The sequence below is a fragment of the Drosophila bipectinata genome, chromosome 3L, assembly GCF_030179905.1.
Source record: "Drosophila bipectinata strain 14024-0381.07 chromosome 3L, DbipHiC1v2, whole genome shotgun sequence".
Classification (NCBI taxonomy): Eukaryota; Metazoa; Arthropoda; class Insecta; order Diptera; family Drosophilidae; genus Drosophila; species Drosophila bipectinata.
The window spans coordinates 26570402-26593162 of record NC_091738.1 but is presented as its reverse complement, the minus strand read 5'-3'; the positions used below and the strand labels follow the sequence as shown (position 1 = coordinate 26593162).

Here is a 22761-nt window from a genome sequence, read left to right as displayed (position 1 = left end):
AGCTATCCACTTCAAGGACCGGGATCGGTCAAATTTATTCTTTAGCTGCCATTAAGTTTGATTTCGCAACTCCTACCCGTTTCCACCTCCACCCTTAAAAAAAAGCCAATCTAGTCTTCAGAATCGTTATTTTAATTGCAGTGTGCTTTCATATAACAACATACTACATCGATGAAAATATTTAAACAATGCTGTCAATACAATACTAGAGCTCGGCAGTATACTTACTTTTCTTTCGTTTGCGGAGAATGTTTGAACTCGCTTAAGACCGCGTCTTTCCTTCAAGGATGGCGTCATCTATGAATATATGGAAATGCTCGGTTTAACATTTGGAAATCTCTTGGAAATTTTTAATTACCTACCGGATCTGCAAATACGTCTAATGTGGTTATTCGGACTGACCTTACAGTCCGCTGCTCTAAAAGATTTTCTTGACCCATTACGCACTCTAAAGGCCATTGACCTCTTGACAATTGCAGGAGTAGTGATTCTTGCGAAAAAAACTTTATACGCACGGTTGACCTTTGCTCTATTTTTCACAAATCCTTTGTCTTGGAAACTGCAGCGGCTAGCCCATTTGCCATGTAAGTTTTCCAACAATTTTTTATATGCTTTTTGGGAAAGCAATTTTTTTATTTTTCCATTTCCATTTCCACTTATATTAAAAGGGGACCGCAGCTTTAGCTCGCAGCTTTTCAATCGTGGTATCGATAAGGCTGCTGCTAGCGCTACCTTAATTTTGGTAGCAAAAAGAGTGATGAACCTTACCATAAGCTACTGTCGAAGCGCCCACAAACCTGCACAGGCATAAAGTCACGAACTTCTCGTTTAAAGGGACTACGAAGGAGACTATCATGAGAAAGCGCGCAAGTATTTACCATTGAGCCGCGTGAACCGCCGGTACTAACTCTTGATCCCAGTCTTACTTTGGTCGCCACCATTCCTGCGTAATTTTTCTTAAGGGAATAACCGGGCTAAAAAATCCCAGTAGGTCCAAAAACTGAGCTAACTCTGACAAAACCCCCTTTTGGAAAAAATTACTAATTTGTCTGCTGTACAAGAAAACTAAAGGTGGAGGACCGCAGTAAGGGGACCGCAGCTTTAGCTCGCTGAAAAAATCCAAAAGGTAAAAAAAAACAAGAGGAAAAAATGGTTAATCAACACAATCAACAAATCCAAAAGTAAAGTCTTATTTTTAAAAATCTGTCAGTACGGTCGGTTAATAACCTGATTAAATTTGAGTGAAAAATATAGGTTTGTTTCTGACTGGCGTAGAAACAGACAGACAGACAGACGGACAGACGGACATGCTCATATCAACTCAGGAGGTGATCCTGATCAAGAATATATATACTTTATAGGGTCGGAGATGTCTCCTTCACTGCGTTGCACACTTTTGGACAAAATTATAATACCCTCTGCAAGGGTATAATATGAGGCAGCACAATCTACCGCACAAATCAACCGTATGGCTAAGCCCACATCGGAACCGGAGTCAGAGAACGCATCTAACATAATTTTTACCAAACGTTTGCAACCAACATCTTGCAGGCCGCATCGATATAACTTACGGAATGGAAGACTGTAGTTACATCGCTTCCGCTTACTGCCCTCCTCGCTTCTCAATCTCGGAAGAACTATTTATGGACTTACAAAATTCACTTGAGGTTCGATTTATATCCGCTGGAGAAATCATCGCTAAACATACCCATTGGATCACGTCTAGTGACTCCCAAGGAAGTAAATTTTACAATGCAATTATAAATATTATAAATTATTATCAGTACTATAAAAGTTACTTGAGAGAGTATTTCTGCGCAGATTTCAGACTGTATTAGACGAGGCTGGTTTGATTCCAGACCATCAATTTGGTTTCAGGCGTTGTCACGCCACCCCGGAGCAATGCCACAGTATTCTACAAAAGATTCTAAACAGCCTGGAGGAGAAGAAATATTGTTGCGCAGTTTTCCTTGACGTCAAGAAGGCATTTGACAGGGTCTGGCATCCAGGACTACTAATGAAAATAAAAAGGAGCGTACCCCATAAGCATTACGCCTTCCTCAAGTCATACCTTAATGACAGGTCATTTAGGGTTAGATGTGGAGACGCAAGGTCAGATTATAGGCCCATTAAGGCAGGTGTACCGCAGGGTAGTACCGCAGGGTACTACCGCAGGGTAGTTCGGCAAGCTTGCCACAGGATGCCTCTGACTGTCTCCAGCGTCAGCTCGATGCCCTTGACCCGTGGCTTCAAAGATGGAACAATGCAATTAATCATGATAAGTCCGCCCAAACTACATTTACCTTGAAGAGAGGCGACTGTCCACAGATTAGCATTGGAGGCACTGCCATACCACCTAACTCAACCCCTAAATACTTGCGAATGACGTTGGATAGGCGTCTAACATGGAGGACCCATCTACTGCGCAAACGAAAGCAAGTACAAGAAAAGCTGCGGCGGCTTTACTGGTTGATTGGACTTAAGTCAACCCTGAAGCTGAGGGTAAAACTACTAGTATATAAGTCAATAGTGAAGCTGTGGGGCACAGCGAGTCCAAGCAATATGAAAGTCATTCAGCTGGCACAGAACAGAGCTCTCAGGACGCTGTCTGGGGCTCATCCTTACCACGACAATTTGACTATTCATGCTCAACTGGGCATCCCTACAGTCAGCGCTGAAGTTAGAAAATTCGCCGCTAAATACCAGGGCAGACTAACCCGACATCCAAACACATGTGCCACCAATTTGCTGGACAGCAGCAGCACCACCATCAGAAGACGGAAGAGGAAGCATCCACTGGATTTACTAAATTAACTTTTAAGATTCATAGCTTGTATTTATCAAACTCCTATTGTCAAGGTTAACTTAAAAAATTTAATTATTGTCCTTAACTGAGGATAGATTGTAAAAAAAAATGTTAAAAAAAAAAAAAAATAATAAATTATAAATATGGGAAATTAACTGGACTAAACTGGACTTCCCCTTGGATGCCCCTTACCGGCCAACAGACCCACGTAAGCTCGTAGACCTTATTGATTTGCGGAGACAAAAACATACCTCGCAATCTATTAAGTGCCAAAACGGTCTCCGACTTATCATCAGACCACTCGCCTGTGTTTTTAACGCTTCTTCAAAGCCCAGCAATAACCGAACTTCAGCCTAACATCACCATATATCTCCAAAGTGTCTTCCATCCTAATTCTGCTTTGTGTTCATACCTCTTGCTACCAACTGAGCCAGAACGAAATCGAAAAAATCGTAAGGGATACCGGATACCGTTGGTGACCTACAGGCCCCAAAGAAGTTGGTCGAACTCCCGAGAAACTGTAAATTTCAATCGGATCCGTAATCTTTGCTGTTACCCAAAAAGGTGGAAGAAATCCATTATCATAATCATAACAAATGCTGGAAAAGACCACACATCACCGTCATCGTACAATGCAAATAAGCCTATCTATCTTGTTTGTCTAAATTGTTTGAAAAAAGCTTCTTAACGCATAATAAAATAATAGTGAAAGCTTGCAATACTAATCTAGCAGCCTCCACTGAATCACAAACTCACGATCGCCACCGTGCCTGAACTACAAGATCCTACTCTACAATTCAGTCCGAAAGCCAATCTGGAGATAAGGCTGTGAGAAAAAACGCAGCAGCAGCCTCATAGACATCATACAGCGCGCAAAATCTTGAGAACTATCACTGCTTTACCATGGTATGTTCGCTATGAAAGCATCCGCCGGGACCTGGCCATCCTGGACAAAATCTATAAGCAAAAAGTGTCCACAAAGAAAATATGTCTACAATCAATTTTTAGGGCTGTCTAACGCGGCAATAAAGGCCATCAAGGCAGGATCATTTTTATTTTTACAGCGGGTTCCACTGCAAACTGGGGCCACGCTAAGATGATATTTATGTTTCTTTTGGTCTTTTTTGGGAATATATCATTTTGACAAGACAAACAAAATTAAAAATAAAAATTTTGTCTTGTGTTTTTGTTTGATATTTTAAATCGAAATATGTTTTAAGCGACGAAAGCTACTGCATTAATAAGCAGAAATATATATTCGGCGAATACCTTTTATTTGGTGTGTAATACGACTAAAATAAATAAGTAAAATTAATAATTTTATTTATTCTTGATCAGGAATCCTGACTCACTCACTTTCTGAGTTAAACGATCGGAAATGACCCAAATTTCCTGTTTTTGAAGATTCTATTTTTGAAAATAGAATCTAGAGATAACGCTAAGCAAAACCCATTGAAAAAACCCTTATTACCTAATAATAAATACACATTCATCCTTTAAGGGGATTCATCCAATTTTCAATTATTTTTTAGGGTTGTAACTTTGCATACATTTATTTGAGAACATAAAAAGGAAGAAAAACATTTCACATATTTTTTTTTGTTTTTTGTGATTAAAAAAAAGCCTTTCTTTTCGGCGGCGCATGTGATTTCTTCTCACTGGAACATTTGAAACCAAAAATTCCAAGGGGAATAGAAAGAAAACATATTTGGCTCTGGTATGAACTAGGATTATTAATTTCGCATAAAAATTAACAAAATGGCGGGCCTTTGAAATTTTTTTTTTTTCAATTTCCTTTTTTTAAGCCACAAATTGAGTTGAAAAGTAAAGACGATCTTCACCGATTTGATTTATCCTAGTTCATACCAGAGCTATATATGTAGAAAATAACGTATTAAAATTTGGAACCGATTGGATTAATAGACTTTGAGTAACCTCATGCGCCAGTCGTAAAAACACTGTTTCGAGAAAAACGCGTTTAAAGTTTTGAGACGGTTCTCGCCGTCGCCTGACGCTTCCACCATAAATCGGCTATATCTTCAAGAGTTTTTGAAACTTTCACTTGAAATTTTAAAGGAATATTCTTGAATAGTTATAAGTTCGAATTAAATTTAAAAAAAAATCGATTTTTTGAAACCGAGAATGGGGAGCGCCCTTAATTAGTTGATTTTTTTAAGTATTTAATTTTACAAACATAATTTTTTTCTGCAGAAAGATTGCATCTCAAATCAGTTGCAACTAATTTAAGAGCAGAAAATTCTTTTTGTACTGATAGTTGAGTTTCGAAACGAAATCGCACGCACACACATACACCCGTGTATGTGAATGTGTGACACGCATACATACAAAGATCAATCCAAGCGCAGACCAACCTTCTTCTTTGCGCTCCTGTCGGAGACTGAGAAACAGAAAGGATTCAATGAGAATATGAGCGAAAGATGAACGAACGATGAGCGTAAGAAAGAGAGTAAGAGCTCGCTCTGGAGCCTGCTTGGGACTGTCGCAAGAAATTTGCGTCCATTTTCGTTGTATAAAATGGGGTGTCTATATGCTGTATGGTTAGTGCTTATATTCCTTTTTTCCTTCATATTTCTTTTATAAAAAAGTGTGCTACGCATTGAAGGAGACATTTTCGACCCTATAAAGTATATATATTCTTGATGAGGATCACTTTCTGAGTTGATATGAGCTAATGATATGGTAGTTCGTATTTTGTATAAATGCTATTTTTGCCAAAATAATATGACGTACCAATTATCCTATAACTGCCATATAACTGAACGATCAGAAATGACCCAACTTTCGTGTTTTTTAAAGACAGAAAGTTGGAACTTCGTTCTATTTTGGGTCAGTTAATCCGAACTACTAAATCTTAATATATAATATATCTTATAGCGGCCATATCGGAACGATCGGAAATTTGGTGAAAATACCAATTTTGGTCGTCCAACTATACTATATCCAACGGCTCCTCCCGAAGTAAGCTTTCTTCTATTGTTCAAAGATGACACGGTAAATACAGTAAAAACAACTAATATAAGAAAAATTTCTTTTGAAAAGTATAAATGCCTGGGATGATCATGAATACCACGCTCAAAATACCTGATATCAATTTTGGAACAAAAATATCCAATAAAGGTAGATATTAGACATATGCATGATTACATTCATAACATTCGTCTCAAGGAATACTTTCGAATAGAATAGAATGGATTGAAAGGAATGCTAGAATTGAAATGTCATTGAATGAGTACAAGTTTGTGTTCCTCTCATAATTTGACAGGTCCAACTAAACGAAAGAGAATGAACGAAACTAAAAGTGAAAGTAAAGTTTTGACAATGCCTTGTATACTTCAATCATTCGAGTTGTTTCATAGGAATTCGATACATTATTTTTCTGACAACTCCAGAACAAAGACGAAAATTTGGACAACCAATAAAAAAAAAAGCCTACTACTTTATGTTACAAGTAGAATTATAATTTTTTCTTTATAAAGGTATCAATATAAATACAAAAATAGAGGCCATTTTGAAGGGTTTTTGATGTGAACTTGAATTAGACACCCGTTATCGTAACTGATATCCAAGACAATACAAGACAAGGTGGATCAAGAAATTTCTGGATACTTTAATATTAATGTTGCATACACTATTGATTTTAATGCTATATCTTGGTGGCATATGAATAAGTAATTTTTCCGCTAATGCACAAAAAAAGCTGCAAAATATTTTTTGCATTTTCAAACGAAAGAAATTTAATTACAGAAAAGCGTTGTCAAATAGCTAATAATTCGGAAAATATTGACAAAATAATGTTTTAGCATTCAAGTTTAAATGAGTTGTAAATTATTGGAAATTTAGAAATAGATTAATTAAAAAACCATAAACATAAAACCTTTTCGGACTCGAAGAAAAATTACTGCATTTAATTTGTTTTTATTTCCTTCTATTTACATTTGCAACTCGAATCATTCAAATGAAACGTCTCTGTTTTCAACATTCTCAATTCTTTCAATTCGTTTCCTTTTCCCTATTATTTGTGCAAATGAGTAAGCGTAAGAGAATCAAATCTCTCACACCGGGTTGGCTTTGCTTTCAAATTCACTTAACTCATTTTGAGCATTGTACATTTGAATGTGTGTTTTTTGATACTAATGCAGATGTCTAGTAGATATATAACACATTTTAAAAAATACAGGGTGGGCCCACTTGATTCTTAAAACAAAAACAAAAAAAGTGGACAATTTTTTTTTTTATTCCAAAAATCATTTATTTTGCTCCAAGGAGATTTTTTACAAATTATTATTAAAAATGATATCACGTAAATGGGCACCTTTAGCTCTGACAGCTGAATGCATTATTTTTTCAGCATTTTCCATGACTTTGGTCAATGTTTTAGACGATATGGCGGCTATTTCACGTCTAATGTTGTCTTTTAGTTGACTTGAGGTTTTTGGCTTATTAGCGTATACCTTGGATTTCAAATAACCCCACAAATAAAATTCTGGTGCCGTCAAATCTGGTGATGTTGGGGGCCAGTCAAAATCACCACTTTTGTTTTCAGACATTTCGTTGGCCCATTTGGCAAAATTGAGGCGTCTTGGATAAAAAGCTGGGTTAATCATATGTGCCATTTGAATTTTGTAAGGAAACACCTTCAAATCGCTATGAATTCTATTGGACTGTGTTCTATTTACTGTGATATGTATCTTCCTTTCTCTCCTTAAATTACTATAGGTCTAGCTCATCTCTCACCCTGAGGCTTGACTGCATTTTTGTATCTATTTGGATATATTTCTCACTCCTCCGGGATGTCGGTTCGGAATTTATTACCTAGATATACGAGTCTCAGTGACTCCAGTGAGTGGTGAAAATACCAACCCAGAAGAAATACGAGCATCCCAGAAGATGCTCAACGGTTTCTTTCTCCTTCGTCCCTACAGCTGCGGAAATAGTCGTCATTGTGGAATGAATTCATTCCCTGATGTCCCTGTGACCATCTGTCACCTATGTATGTGTGTAGATGAGGCTAATATCATACTGATGGGCCATCTCGTGAAGAGATAATTTACAGTCTGGGACCGTTTCGGAGTTAACGACTTGTTTTTAATATAGAATTAATCTGCTTTTCTAGTAGATTTTTTTAAGTGTTAGTTTTAAAAATGTATGTAAGTTGAAGAGATAAGTACCGGGTATCATATAGTATCAATAAATAATATAATATTTTAGTGACCATTCCAACTTTTGAATTAACCAAAAATGAAATAAAACACTACTTTTTTTTCGCTCAGTGAATGCTCTGCTCTCATTATTTTTCTCTGCTACGCATACACTCAAATTTTAAACATGTGTGAGTTTTGCCCCCCGCTGTTTTATCTTTCTTTTTCACTTAAACGTTTCGTTTCACTGAAATAGAAACGAATCTTTCTATTTCACTTAAAGGCTTTATTTTTAAGTTTAGGCTTTAGAAATATTTATGAAATCCACTGAGTTAGTAACGTGGATAACGATACTTGGTCACGATCTTCTTTTTGAACGCTTTTCGTCCGCAATTTTTGTTTTTCATGGAAATTCGTCAGAAGACCTCGTGTTTGAGTTGGAAAAAATAATAGAAACGCGTTCGTATTTTGTAAAAATCTGTGGTTATTGTTCGTTTAAATTAAAATAAAAGGTATTGTTTTGAATATTTTTATTACAAAGAGTGTTATTATAGCAATTTTTTGTACAATTTTTCATTTAATTTTGTTAAAAGCTTCAAAATGGGTCGTGGAGCACATTGCACCGCAGTAGAGAGGAATCTTATTCTCACATTAAAAGCAGAAGTCCAATCCATGGGACTAATTGTCAAACTATTGGAATGCTAAAAAAAAATGCTGTTTTCTGCTATCTACTATACAGATAAACAGGAAAAACGTGGCAGAAAGAGAGCAACTTCCACAAAATTTGACACGACCCTTATTAGAAAGTCGAAATAGGAGCCTTTCCTTTCTTCGAATGATCTTAAAAACTATATGAACGCATCCTTAACGAGTCATACCATTTGCAAAAGACTGAAATAGGAGCCTTTCCTTTCTTCGAAGGATCTTAAAAACTATATGAACGCATCCTTAACGAGTCATTCCATTTGCAAAAGACTGCTGATTGAGCGTGGTTTGAATGCGCATTCAGCAAGGAGAGTTCCTTTTATGAGCAAAAGACATATCGAAAGGCAACTCTGCTTTGCCAAAAACCAAGAGACCCGCCAGAACTGGAAAAACGTCCTTTGGTCCGATGAGAAAAAGATTGATTTGTTGGATCTGATGGTAGATCCCATGTTAGATGCCCAAACATCACAGCATTCGATCCCAAATACACAAAAAAGACAATCAAACAAGGAGGCGGCAATATAATGCTATGAGGATGTTTCTCTGCTTCAGGTGTTGGTTCACTTTATCGGGTACAAGGCAATAGGTATAACACAGACTATGTAAACATATTGAAGGACGTTATGTTACCATATGCCGAAGAGGAAAATCCCAAACCCACATCCAAGCTTGCGATAAAGTGGTTCCAGGGCAATAAAGTCGACGTTTTGGATTGGTCCGCTCAGTCACCCGATTTAAACCCTATTGAGCATTTGTGGGGCAATCTATAAAAACGTTTAAATGGGTTTCAACCAAAATAAGGAGCAAATGTGGGAGAAAGTCCAGAAAGAAAGGTACTCCATTTAGCGAGCAATATGCTCCAATCTGGTGGAGTCTATGCCTCGTAGGTGAGCTGCAGTTTTGAAAAACTATGGTAACGGCACAAAATATTAAAGCTGAATACATTTTATGGTACATTTTTCTAAACTAGTTAATTTAGAGAAGGATTAGTCATTTCGTTTCTATTTTTATTTCCGGGTCAAAAACATAAAATTAAACTTTAGTTTTATTTTTTAGCTAAATAAATAGAGCTAAATGGATTTGTGTTTTCTGGTATGCAAGATAGATTTATATATATTAAAGAAACAGAAAAATTTTCACTCAATACGACGTTTCCTATAAAAAATACGTATTTTAACCCAAAGGGAAAATTCGTTTCTATTATTTTTTCCATCACTGTATAGAAATATCCCCTCTTACTCTTAAAAATATTATTATTAATATCGACGCTTAAATATTTCGAGTGGCATATTCTTAAAGTATGCCAAGTCATCTGGCACAGTCTGTAATGGTACCTTTAGAAATTAAAATTGTAAGAGGAGTTACCGACTTTTTATGCTGCTTTCCTATTGAGTTCCTCCAGTTATTATTTCCACAAGCATAAAAACATCCACTAAAAATTGGTGGTTGTTGTTTTTGAAAAGTTAGTTTATGTGGGGTGTAAGAGATGAGTACAGGGTATAATATAGTCGGGAGACTCGGCTATAGGCGTTCTCTCATTTTTGATATCTCTTATGTATTTCCTTTAGATTAATGCGTGAGGAAGAATCGCTTGATAACATAAAACAATATTATGTTAAATGCCAAAATGAAGATGGAAAATACAACGCAATTCAAAATATTTATGGGTGTATAAGCATTGGACAGGCGATAATATTTTGTCACGTGAGTACATATTATCATTGGTTAAGAAAAAAATTATGAAATTGACGATACTATTGAACAAGAAAACTTATGTGTGTTTCTTCCTATTCAAAATTCATAAGTTATTTATGACAACGCACTAGTGCGTCCTATGGTTTTCCTCATTTGGTTAAAAAAATTAAAATTAAAAAAATTGTATAAAAAAAGGTTAAAGAAAAAGTCTGAAGCTTTTAGTTTAAGAATAAAAATTGGTTTGTATTATCCCTATAAAGTTTGGTAGACAAAACCATTCGTACAACAGCTGTACGAATTTCCAAACACCAAAATTATGTTATTTTCGATCGTTTAGTTATATGGCAGGTATAGTCGGCAGGATACAGTCCTTACAAAATTTTTTAGGTTATTTATCCCAAAATGGAACCCATAGAATCTCATAACTTAAAAAAAAAAGTATAGCGTTTCCGGTCAATCACTTTTGTTCAAAATTTAAATACCCTCTGCAAGTGCATACGAATTTCAAAAATATAAGCGTTATTGATTTATAATGCAATATTTACATTAGTAAGATTAGGTTTGAGTGAATTGTTTATCAAGTAGAATTCTAGTATGTCCAAGAATTTTGGTTTGTTCCATTTTTGACTGAAAAAAGGACTATCTGTTAGTTTATTTAGGTAGTGGGAAATGTTGATTGGATTGAGGATAATAGTTCTGTCAGGTGGGGATTTTTTGTATGGCTACTATAATGGCTATTTTACTATAATGGCTAAGGAATAAAGAACTAAAGTTTCAAGTCGTTCGTTAATTTTAATTATGTGTATGATTAAAATGTATAATTATGTAATTATAAGATGGAGGTAGAAGAATTGCATCCCAGTTAAGAGTAACGCTAAGTTGAAAAGGTAACCAAAAAAATAAATAATCTTTTAGTAATGTAGGGGTCGATAAATTCTTTTGATCCCCTTTTAATGAAACGAAGGACTTCTTTAGCCTTATTAACCATTGTGGAAATTTAAGTTTATAGTATAATAGGACGATCTCGGCGTCCTGAGTTAACCTGAGTTAATTTCTCGAAGTCAATCCCATAAGAATGAATGCGTAGCCTGCAAAGGGCAGGAACGATAAAAAGACATTAAGTATTAAACATTTGCTAAACAGCAGTTTTCAAAGTTTTAAAGATCGGACTGAAGATTGCATTGGAAGAAGATGGATTTGTATTGAAGACATAAGAACTACAAAGTTCATTAAAGCAAGGGGAAAGTCGTTAATAAAAAGAGTAAACAGTAACGGGCCAAGATAACTTCCTTGAGGGACCCCAGATGACGTAGCCGCACGGACCAAGCTGGATTGTACATTTTTAAAAAGACCCCTTTTGTTTTTCCATCTAAGTAGCTGAATTTCCACAGAAGAAGGTCTGTACGAAATCCCAGAAAGTTCAGCTTACTCAGCAGGAGTGAGTGATTAACTGTGTAAATAACATCAGTTAAAAAATTCGGAAGTTTTCAGTTTCGGAAGCTATCTATGTCAATATTGGGGGATGTCAACTCCAATATATTAGCGGTGGTAAAGCGACGCCTAAATACAAACTCCAATGCCAAGTGTTTAAAATATATAAACATGGATAAATATATTTTAATAGTTTTGTATTTAGTATAATTAAGTGACCAATGTTATTAAAAATAGGCAAAGAAAACAAAGATATTTTACAGTCCACTTTATTATCGAACAATTATATTTATAATAATTTTCTAATACTAAAGAAATAAAATTTATAAATTTAATACAAAAACAAAAATACACATATGCATACATAAATAACACAGTGCGACAGTGATTTGGAACTTTTGAAGAGACCTAGTAGAAATTGTTGAAGTTATAACGCTTTTCCCAAAACAAGTCAGTCCAATCTTGCTAGCGCTCCGGAGTAAAAGTGTAAAAGAAAGGAATAAGCGAAATGGAAGGGCACAATATTACTTCGGAACGCTAGCAAAATTGGACTGACTTGTTTTGGGAAAAGCGTTATAGCTTCAACATTTTTCATAATTTTTTTATGAAATTGGTCTCGTTTTATTCAGAATTAACGAGACAATAATGATATGTATCAAAAATCATTTTTTAGAAATTGTACCGAAAAAATGGCGTCAAAGTTTGAAAAACACGACAAAAATTCAAAAATGTCAGTTTCTTGCGTAAAAATTGTATTCTTTTTGTTAAAATAAAGTAAAGATTTATTTTTTTTCAAAAGCTACAACATTTAACTATTAAAAAACGTCTAAAATTTTAAAATCGGTTTAAAATTACGCGCTTAGGAATTTTTAGGAGCAAAAAAGTTCTGAAAAAACGTTTTTTCGAAATAAATCAAGATTTTGAGGGTGTTAGAAAAATTTCAAACACGGTTTTATACTATACTCGACCTAATTCATACTAGGTCTCTTCAAAAGTTCCTTCAATTTTTCTTTTTTTTTGTCGCACTTTGTAATCTGTTAAAAGCAGGGACTGTAACGGTTATAACTAAAAAAGCAAAAAATTACAAAATAAAAGTTATTTCTCAATTTTTACGAAAAAAACTGATTTTTAATAATTAAAATTATTTTTAATAATAAAAATGTAGTAATAATTATTAAGTATCAATTTGTATATAAAAATTACGCAATAACTTTTATTTTCAATTTTTATTATATAAATTAGAAAATAAAAATTATTCGATAATTTTTATTTTAAAAATTGAAAATAAAGATTGATTATTTAATTTCAAGAACATTAACATCCGCCATCTGAAAGGTATTGATGTGTAGATCATATATATACATATATATTGGATCTGGCTTCAACGGATCAAAAGATATATAGATTCAATCTTTAAAAACCGTAGTCCCCTGTTGTTTCCCCCCAAGAGGTAAGGAACACAGGGTATAAAATAATATAAATGCCAAAAATTTTTTTCGAAAAGTGTGTGTATATCCCGGAACAACTTCGGAATAAAAAATTATATAAAAATTATATATATTTGTGTTGGCGTATCCGAGGCCCTACATCGGAGAAATTAAAAGTTACAAAAAAAAAAATTGTTTATATAAAGTGTATAAACTTTGTACACAGTGAGTGTGGAAAAAATAAAATAAAACTCCCAAGCAACATCCGCCAAAATAATAACAACAAACATACACCAAAAATAAACAAACCAACACCAACAACCGTTAAAGTTAAAAAGTTAAAAAAAAAAACATCCACAAAAATCAAACTAAAAAACGTCCACAAAAAACATACAAAAACAATAGTAACACAACAATAGTAACTGCGACATCGAGAAAGGCAACCCATCAGGAGCAGCAGCGGCAACAGCAACAATATCACGAGCAGCAGCGGCAACAGCAACAACATCAGGAGCAGCAGCGGCAACGGCAACACAACATCAGCAGCAATAATTAGAAAATAGTCCTCGCAAGTTTCGTTTTTATTTTTTAAATTGTGTTTTAGAACTTAATTTAATTTAAAATAACATATAATGTCGACTAAGGATAAAATTCCAATTATCGAAGACCAGGTGCGCCTCACCCGGCAAATAGATGCGCTTCTCGCAAAAAATTCATATTCAGAAGAGGATAGGAAGGCATTAAAAAATTTGGAGCTAAAAGCCTTTACGAACTATAATCATTTGGTTCAACTCGGTCCTGTAGAGCATGACTATTTCTTAAAAAATCACTTCGAAAGCATGCTATCAAATATTAGGTCCGCCAGCAACAAAATTAAAAAATATATTGGCCAGGATGAGCTTTTTTTGAGGCTTGAGGGGGCTATAAAGAACCTCGAGGATTACCTCGAGATAACTTATGTGGAGATTCAGGAAAGGAAAAATGAAACCTTTCCTATAAGAATTAAAAAATTAAGAATGTTTCTTAGTAAAATCGATACAGTGTCCGATTTACTAAATATTGAAGGGCTCAATAATAAATATATGAGCAAAATTATAGAGCTCAAAGAGGATGTTGAAATACACATCGAGCTAATGGATAATAAAATCCAAGAGAAAACTAACAAGGTAGAAGGTGGTTGCCCTAGAATGGACGAACTACCTAGCCTACCAAAAATTGAGGTCCCCAATTTCTCTGGAAATTCCAAAGATTGGGACCATTTTTATGAGTTATTTAGGGAGCTGGTTCATTCAAGAACGGATTTAAGTCCATCCTTGAAGCTAAGCTACCTTAAAAGTGCTCTAAAAGGGGAAGCACGGAATGTGGTTTCCCATTTATTGCTGGGCTCAGGCAATAATTACAATGCTGCCTGGGAACGACTCATCAAGCGATATGAGAATAATAGGAAAATATTCTCAGATCAGCTTAATCGCCTCATTGAGCTTCCAAAAATAAATTTGGACTCATTAGGCACCTTAAAAATACAATTGATTCAATCAATGAATAAGTTTATATAATGCGCCTAAAAGCAAATCTGACAGAAGAATCAGATTGCATTTTTGCGCATATTATTTTAAAAAAATTAAATATTGAGGCTCTAAAACAGTATGAGGGCCAAGTTAAAAAATCAAGTGAAATTCAAAATTTAAAGGATGACATCAGTGGGAAATGAGTTCCCAACAAAAAAAATAATAAAAAATATTTACACAAGTGACCAAACATGCCCGATGTGCCAAATGCCCGGGCATCAATTAGTTTATTGTTACAAATTTAAAGCTTTAAGTCCACAGGAAAGAAGGGACGTTGTTAAAAAATGGAACTGGTGCTACCTATGTTTAAAGCACAGTTCAAACATCAAATGTACAAGCGAGCTAGTGTGCTCGTATTGTCAAAATAATCACCATAGCATGATTCACATAAACAAGGCAATAGTGAATACGTGCATGACCTCTGAACAAGTGTTGTTGGCCACCGCTTATGTCCAAATAAAAGGTCAAGATGGTGAATTTAAAAAATTCAGAGCTTTGATTGACAATGGGTCACAAAGCACTTTAATTTCTAAAAAGGCAGCTCAAAAATTAAAATTGCCGAAAATAAAATCTTCCACACAAATAAGTGGAGTATCACCAAATGGTTCCTGTGTTACAAATCACAAACTAAAATTGACATTCAAGAAAAATTGTAAATATTCAAAAGAATTTAGCACAAATGCAATTATTATACCAAGTTTAAAACAAACTCTTCCCACAAATAATGTAAATGTAAATAAATTTGATTGGAAAGGCTATTATTTAGCCGATCCCAATTTCGATAAACCTGGCCAAATTGATCTGATAATTGGTGCAGATTTATATCCACAAATTATTATGCCGAAAATAGTAAAAAGAGGTTTACTTCTCGGACAAAAAACGATTTTCGGATGGATCGTGTCAGGTCGCACAAGATCTAATTCCATTAAAAAGTCGATTATTTCTACAGTCTTGGTAAATACAATCCAAGATTGGAGGATAGAAAGAGGAAAATATGTGGAACCTTCGATACAAAAATACAAGGGTAAAAAAGAGTTTAAAAATAAAAAAGAATTTGAAGTTGTCCGACCAAAATACAAAATCTGTAATTTATCGTGGTGTCCTTTGGGGAAACATAAAATATTTCAGGAAGAAAGGGACAAAAATAATAATAAAAAATTTCAATTCCGTAATTTCAAATGGTTATATAATTTACCTAATTCATGTATGAAGGAGTTAGATAAAAAATTATCTATTTTCAATAGTAGAAACAACAAGAAAAATAGCCAACACGAAGTAGATAAAAATCAAACCAAACCGAAATAGCAAAATCAATTTGAAAGGGGTAATTCTAAAATTAGCTTGAAGTCCTCTAAAACCTTTTGAAAATAGCTCACCTGGCCAAACAAACAGAAGATATAAAAGCATAGAATTTTGAATAAAAAAAATGTCGATTTTCATCATTTGTCAGGTCATAGCTCCTTATTTTTGTAATAATAATCATTACTGTATTGATTATATCCTATTTAAGAAAACTAAAGTCAAAAAGACAATTGTTGAATATAGCATTACCATCCCCAATGCCAAGTATTAAAAAAGAATAAAACTAAAATTATTTACACTAAAAAAAAAGAAGAAAGTTTGTAAAAAACAAGAACCTAATTTCTGTATCCTTTTGTAGAAGGTAATTACAAAAATTAAAATGAATATAAAAATTACAGTCCACTAAAATCGAAGAAAACATAAATATTTCAAATTACATTTTGAATACACACTAAAATATAACAAAGGCACATTTTTGGCCCCTCACAGGATGTTCAAGCATAAGGTTGAACATGAAATTAAATATTTGGAAAATTGCAATTCAAAATAAAATATATGTACATACAGTCCACTACATTTTGTTATCGACCAATTATAATAATTTTCTAGTACCGAGGAAATAAAATTTATAAATGTGAAAACCAAAAATACACATATGCATACATAAATAACACAGTGCGACAGTGATTTGGAACTTTTGAAGAGACCTAGTAGAAATTGTTGAAGTTATAACGCTTTTCCCAAAACAAGTCAGTCCAATCTTGCTAGCGCTCCGGAGTAAAAGTGTAAAAGAAAGGAATAAGCGAAATGGAAGGGCACAATATTACTTCGGAACGCTAGCAAAATTGGACTGACTTGTTTTGGGAAAAGCGTTATAGCTTCAACATTTTTCATAATTTTTTTATGAAATTGGTCTCGTTTTATTCAGAATTAACGAGACAATAATGATATGTATCAAAAATCATTTTTTAGAAATTGTACCGAAAAAATGGCGTCAAAGTTTGAAAAACACGACAAAAATTCAAAAATGTCAGTTTCTTGCGTAAAAATTGTATTCTTTTTGTTAAAATAAAGTAAAGATTTATTTTTTTTCAAAAGCTACAACATTTAACTATTAAAAAACGTCTAAAATTTTAAAATCGGTTTAAAATTACGCGCTTAGGAATTTTTAGGAGCAAAAAAGTTCTGAAAAAACGTTTTTTCGAAATAAATCAAGATTTTGAGGGTGTTAGAAAAATTTCAAACACGGTTTTATACTATACTCGACCTAATGATCAATTCATACTAGGTCTCTTCAAAAGTTCCTTCAATTTTTCTTTTTTTTTGTCGCACTTTGTAATCTGTTAAAAGCAGGGACTGTAACGGTTATAACTAAAAAAGCAAAAAATTACAAAATAAAAGTTATTTCTCAATTTTTACGAAAAAAACTGATTTTTAATAATTAAAATTATTTTTAATAATAAAAATGTAGTAATAATTATTAAGTATCAATTTGTATATAAAAATTACGCAATAACTTTTATTTTCAATTTTTATTATATAAATTAGAAAATAAAAATTATTCGATAATTTTTATTTTAAAAATTGAAAATAAAGATTGATTATTTAATTTCAAGAACATTAACATCCGCCATCTGAAAGGTATTGATGTGTAGATCATATATATACATATATATTGGATCTGGCTTCAACGGATCAAAAGATATATAGATTCAATCTTTAAAAACCGTAGTCCCCTGTTGTTTCCCCCCAAGAGGTAAGGAACACAGGGTATAAAATAATATAAATGCCAAAAATTTTTTTCGAAAAGTGTGTGTATATCCCGGAACAACTTCGGAATAAAAAATTATATAAAAATTATATATATTTGTGTTGGCGTATCCGAGGCCCTACATCGGAGAAATTAAAAGTTACAAAAAAAAAAATTGTTTATATAAAGTGTATAAACTTTGTACACAGTGAGTGTGGAAAAAATAAAATAAAACTCCCAAGCAACATCCGCCAAAATAATAACAACAAACATACACCAAAAATAAACAAACCAACACCAACAACCGTTAAAGTTAAAAAGTTAAAAAAAAAAACATCCACAAAAATCAAACTAAAAAACGTCCACAAAAAACATACAAAAACAATAGTAACACAACAATAGTAACTGCGACATCGAGAAAGGCAACCCATCAGGAGCAGCAGCGGCAACAGCAACAATATCACGAGCAGCAGCGGCAACAGCAACAACATCAGGAGCAGCAGCGGCAACGGCAACACAACATCAGCAGCAATAATTAGAAAATAGTCCTCGGCAAGTTTCGTTTTTATTTTTTAAATTGTGTTTTAGAACTTAATTTAATTTAAAATAACATATAATGTCGACTAAGGATAAAATTCCAATTATCGAAGACCAGGTGCGCCTCACCCGGCAAATAGATGCGCTTCTCGCAAAAAATTCATATTCAGAAGAGGATAGGAAGGCATTAAAAAATTTGGAGCTAAAAGCCTTTACGAACTATAATCATTTGGTTCAACTCGGTCCTGTAGAGCATGACTATTTCTTAAAAAATCACTTCGAAAGCATGCTATCAAATATTAGGTCCGCCAGCAACAAAATTAAAAAATATATTGGCCAGGATGAGCTTTTTTTGAGGCTTGAGGGGGCTATAAAGAACCTCGAGGATTACCTCGAGATAACTTATGTGGAGATTCAGGAAAGGAAAAATGAAACCTTTCCTATAAGAATTAAAAAATTAAGAATGTTTCTTAGTAAAATCGATACAGTGTCCGATTTACTAAATATTGAAGGGCTCAATAATAAATATATGAGCAAAATTATAGAGCTCAAAGAGGATGTTGAAATACACATCGAGCTAATGGATAATAAAATCCAAGAGAAAACTAACAAGGTAGAAGGTGGTTGCCCTAGAATGGACGAACTACCTAGCCTACCAAAAATTGAGGTCCCCAATTTCTCTGGAAATTCCAAAGATTGGGACCATTTTTATGAGTTATTTAGGGAGCTGGTTCATTCAAGAACGGATTTAAGTCCATCCTTGAAGCTAAGCTACCTTAAAAGTGCTCTAAAAGGGGAAGCACGGAATGTGGTTTCCCATTTATTGCTGGGCTCAGGCAATAATTACAATGCTGCCTGGGAATGACTCATCAAGCGATATGAGAATAATAGGAAAATATTCTCAGATCAGCTTAATCGCCTCATTGAGCTTCCAAAAATAAATTTGGACTCATTAGGCACCTTAAAAATACAATTGATTCAATCAATGAATAAGTTTATATAATGCGCCTAAAAGCAAATCTGACAGAAGAATCAGATTGCATTTTTGCGCATATTATTTTAAAAAAATTAAATATTGAGGCTCTAAAACAGTATGAGGGCCAAGTTAAAAAATCAAGTGAAATTCAAAATTTAAAGGATGACATCAGTGGGAAATGAGTTCCCAACAAAAAAAATAATAAAAAATATTTACACAAGTGACCAAACATGCCCGATGTGCCAAATGCCCGGGCATCAATTAGTTTATTGTTACAAATTTAAAGCTTTAAGTCCACAGGAAAGAAGGGACGTTGTTAAAAAATGGAACTGGTGCTACCTATGTTTAAAGCACAGTTCAAACATCAAATGTACAAGCGAGCTAGTGTGCTCGTATTGTCAAAATAATCACCATAGCATGATTCACATAAACAAGGCAATAGTGAATACGTGCATGACCTCTGAACAAGTGTTGTTGGCCACCGCTTATGTCCAAATAAAAGGTCAAGATGGTGAATTTAAAAAATTCAGAGCTTTGATTGACAATGGGTCACAAAGCACTTTAATTTCTAAAAAGGCAGCTCAAAAATTAAAATTGCCGAAAATAAAATCTTCCACACAAATAAGTGGAGTATCACCAAATGGTTCCTGTGTTACAAATCACAAACTAAAATTGACATTCAAGAAAAATTGTAAATATTCAAAAGAATTTAGCACAAATGCAATTATTATACCAAGTTTAAAACAAACTCTTCCCACAAATAATGTAAATGTAAATAAATTTGATTGGAAAGGCTATTATTTAGCCGATCCCAATTTCGATAAACCTGGCCAAATTGATCTGATAATTGGTGCAGATTTATATCCACAAATTATTATGCCGAAAATAGTAAAAAGAGGTTTACTTCTCGGACAAAAAACGATTTTCGGATGGATCGTGTCAGGTCGCACAAGATCTAATTCCATTAAAAAGTCGATTATTTCTACAGTCTTGGTAAATACAATCCAAGATTGGAGGATAGAAAGAGGAAAATATGTGGAACCTTCGATACAAAAATACAAGGGTAAAAAAGAGTTTAAAAATAAAAAAGAATTTGAAGTTGTCCGACCAAAATACAAAATCTGTAATTTATCGTGGTGTCCTTTGGGGAAACATAAAATATTTCAGGAAGAAAGGGACAAAAATAATAATAAAAAATTTCAATTCCGTAATTTCAAATGGTTATATAATTTACCTAATTCATGTATGAAGGAGTTAGATAAAAAATTATCTATTTTCAATAGTAGAAACAACAAGAAAAATAGCCAACACGAAGTAGATAAAAATCAAACCAAACCGAAATAGCAAAATCAATTTGAAAGGGGTAATTCTAAAATTAGCTTGAAGTCCTCTAAAACCTTTTGAAAATAGCTCACCTGGCCAAACAAACAGAAGATATAAAAGCATAGAATTTTGAATAAAAAAAATGTCGATTTTCATCATTTGTCAGGTCATAGCTCCTTATTTTTGTAATAATAATCATTACTGTATTGATTATATCCTATTTAAGAAAACTAAAGTCAAAAAGACAATTGTTGAATATAGCATTACCATCCCCAATGCCAAGTATTAAAAAAGAATAAAACTAAAATTATTTACACTAAAAAAAAAGAAGAAAGTTTGTAAAAAACAAGAACCTAATTTCTGTATCCTTTTGTAGAAGGTAATTACAAAAATTAAAATGAATATAAAAATTACAGTCCACTAAAATCGAAGAAAACATAAATATTTCAAATTACATTTTGAATACACACTAAAATATAACAAAGGCACATTTTTGGCCCCTCGCAGGATGTTCAAGCATAAGGTTGAACATGAAATTAAATATTTGGAAAATTGCAATTCAAAATAAAATATATGTACATACAGTCCACTACATTTTGTTATCGACCAATTATAATAATTTTCTAGTACCGAGGAAATAAAATTTATAAATGTGAAAACCAAAAATACACATATTCATAAATAAAATGTTAATCTAAAACAACACACACTTTTTTGTGGCCCTTTCCAGAATGTTCAAGCATTGAACACTATTTTATATACAAATTCGTAAGTTAGAGTTTCAAGGGATCGGACCCATGAAATAAAAGACAAACAGCATGGTCTAAAAACGATCCCCTGCAGCCTAACATAAATAACACAAACATAAGCATCATAAATAACACAAACATAAACGCATCCGCTTATCGCACTTGAGAAAGGGTCGCATAGCATGTCAACGTGCAGTGCGTTGATAAGTAGTTTTAAATAGGTTTAAGATTTTCATGTATCTTACTTATAAGAGAATTGTACAGAATAAAATCAGTTTTGAAACGGAACTCATTGGAGTACGATCTTTATTTTGGGGCTCCTCTTAACAACGAATATAATTTGTGACTAATAACCAGTGACACCACATTTGACGCACTTAAAATGGTTCCATTACAGGCCAGCGTTCAATAAATTTAATAAATTGAGTCCAAAAAAATTAGTTACGGTTAATTAGTTACCAATTAATTGGTCCGTTCTTCAATATTTTTTATAATTGACTTTAAGAAAGCCTTTATGTAAATATTCTTTCTTTTTAATGTTATAGACTCGAAGAACTGCCGCTTGGCTTGCAGCAAAAATGACTTCCGATGGACATTCTGTGGCTGTTTTATCGGGTGATTTAACAGTTGAGCAAAGACTAGCTGTTTTAGATCGATTTCGTTCTGGGCTTGAAAAAGTTCTAATAACTACAAACGTCTTATCAAGAGGTACGCTTCATTATAAGGCTTTTTACCTAATAAAAAAACAACATATATTTTTTTAAGGTATTGACATTGAGCAAGTTACAATTGTCGTTAACTTCGACTTGCCAGTAGATGTACGTGGAAATGCTGATTGTGAAACTTATCTACATCGAATAGGCCGGACAGGACGTTTTGGTAAGTTACCAATTAAGCAAAACCAATTTATAATACAATGAAATAATTAAATTTATAAATAAACAGTTTTTTTAAATCAAATTATCAAATTAAGGACTACTAGAAGGACAAGAATGCCGGGCATATGTCGAACTAATAGCAAAGGAGTACAGGACAATACCCTACTCGTGCCAAGTCCTGACAGTCGCTGCCAATTATACACATTTATCAAATAACGTTGCTAGTTAATTTTGCCTTGCCAGCATGCCAGTTTCATGAAGCGCCGATTCACTACCATTTTTTGAAGCTAAATTCCTAAATTCCTATCTTCTATCTTCAAAAACACCAAAGTTGGTATTTCTACCAAAAACCATTTCCGATCGTTCAGTTATATGGCATCTATAAGATATAGTCGGCCGATCGTTATGAAATTGGTAGGTTGGATCAACTGATCAAAAATAGAATCTGTACTAAG

General features: G+C 33.6%; 1 protein-coding gene across 3 annotated transcripts in view; it reads left to right on the top strand.

Annotated features, from left to right (window-relative positions):
• The window catches only part of Dbp80 (putative ATP-dependent RNA helicase Dbp80), a 107547-nt gene that overhangs the window by 68304 nt on the left and 16482 nt on the right, over positions 1 to 22761 (top strand). For all 3 annotated transcript variants that reach the window (XM_070280367.1, XM_043209667.2, XM_043209668.2), the window contains 3 exons: positions 10239 to 10374; positions 21974 to 22136; positions 22194 to 22307. In XM_070280367.1, the coding sequence (XP_070136468.1) occupies positions 10239 to 10374; positions 21974 to 22136; positions 22194 to 22307 (413 nt within the window). The remainder of the gene's footprint in view (positions 1 to 10238; positions 10375 to 21973; positions 22137 to 22193; positions 22308 to 22761) is intronic.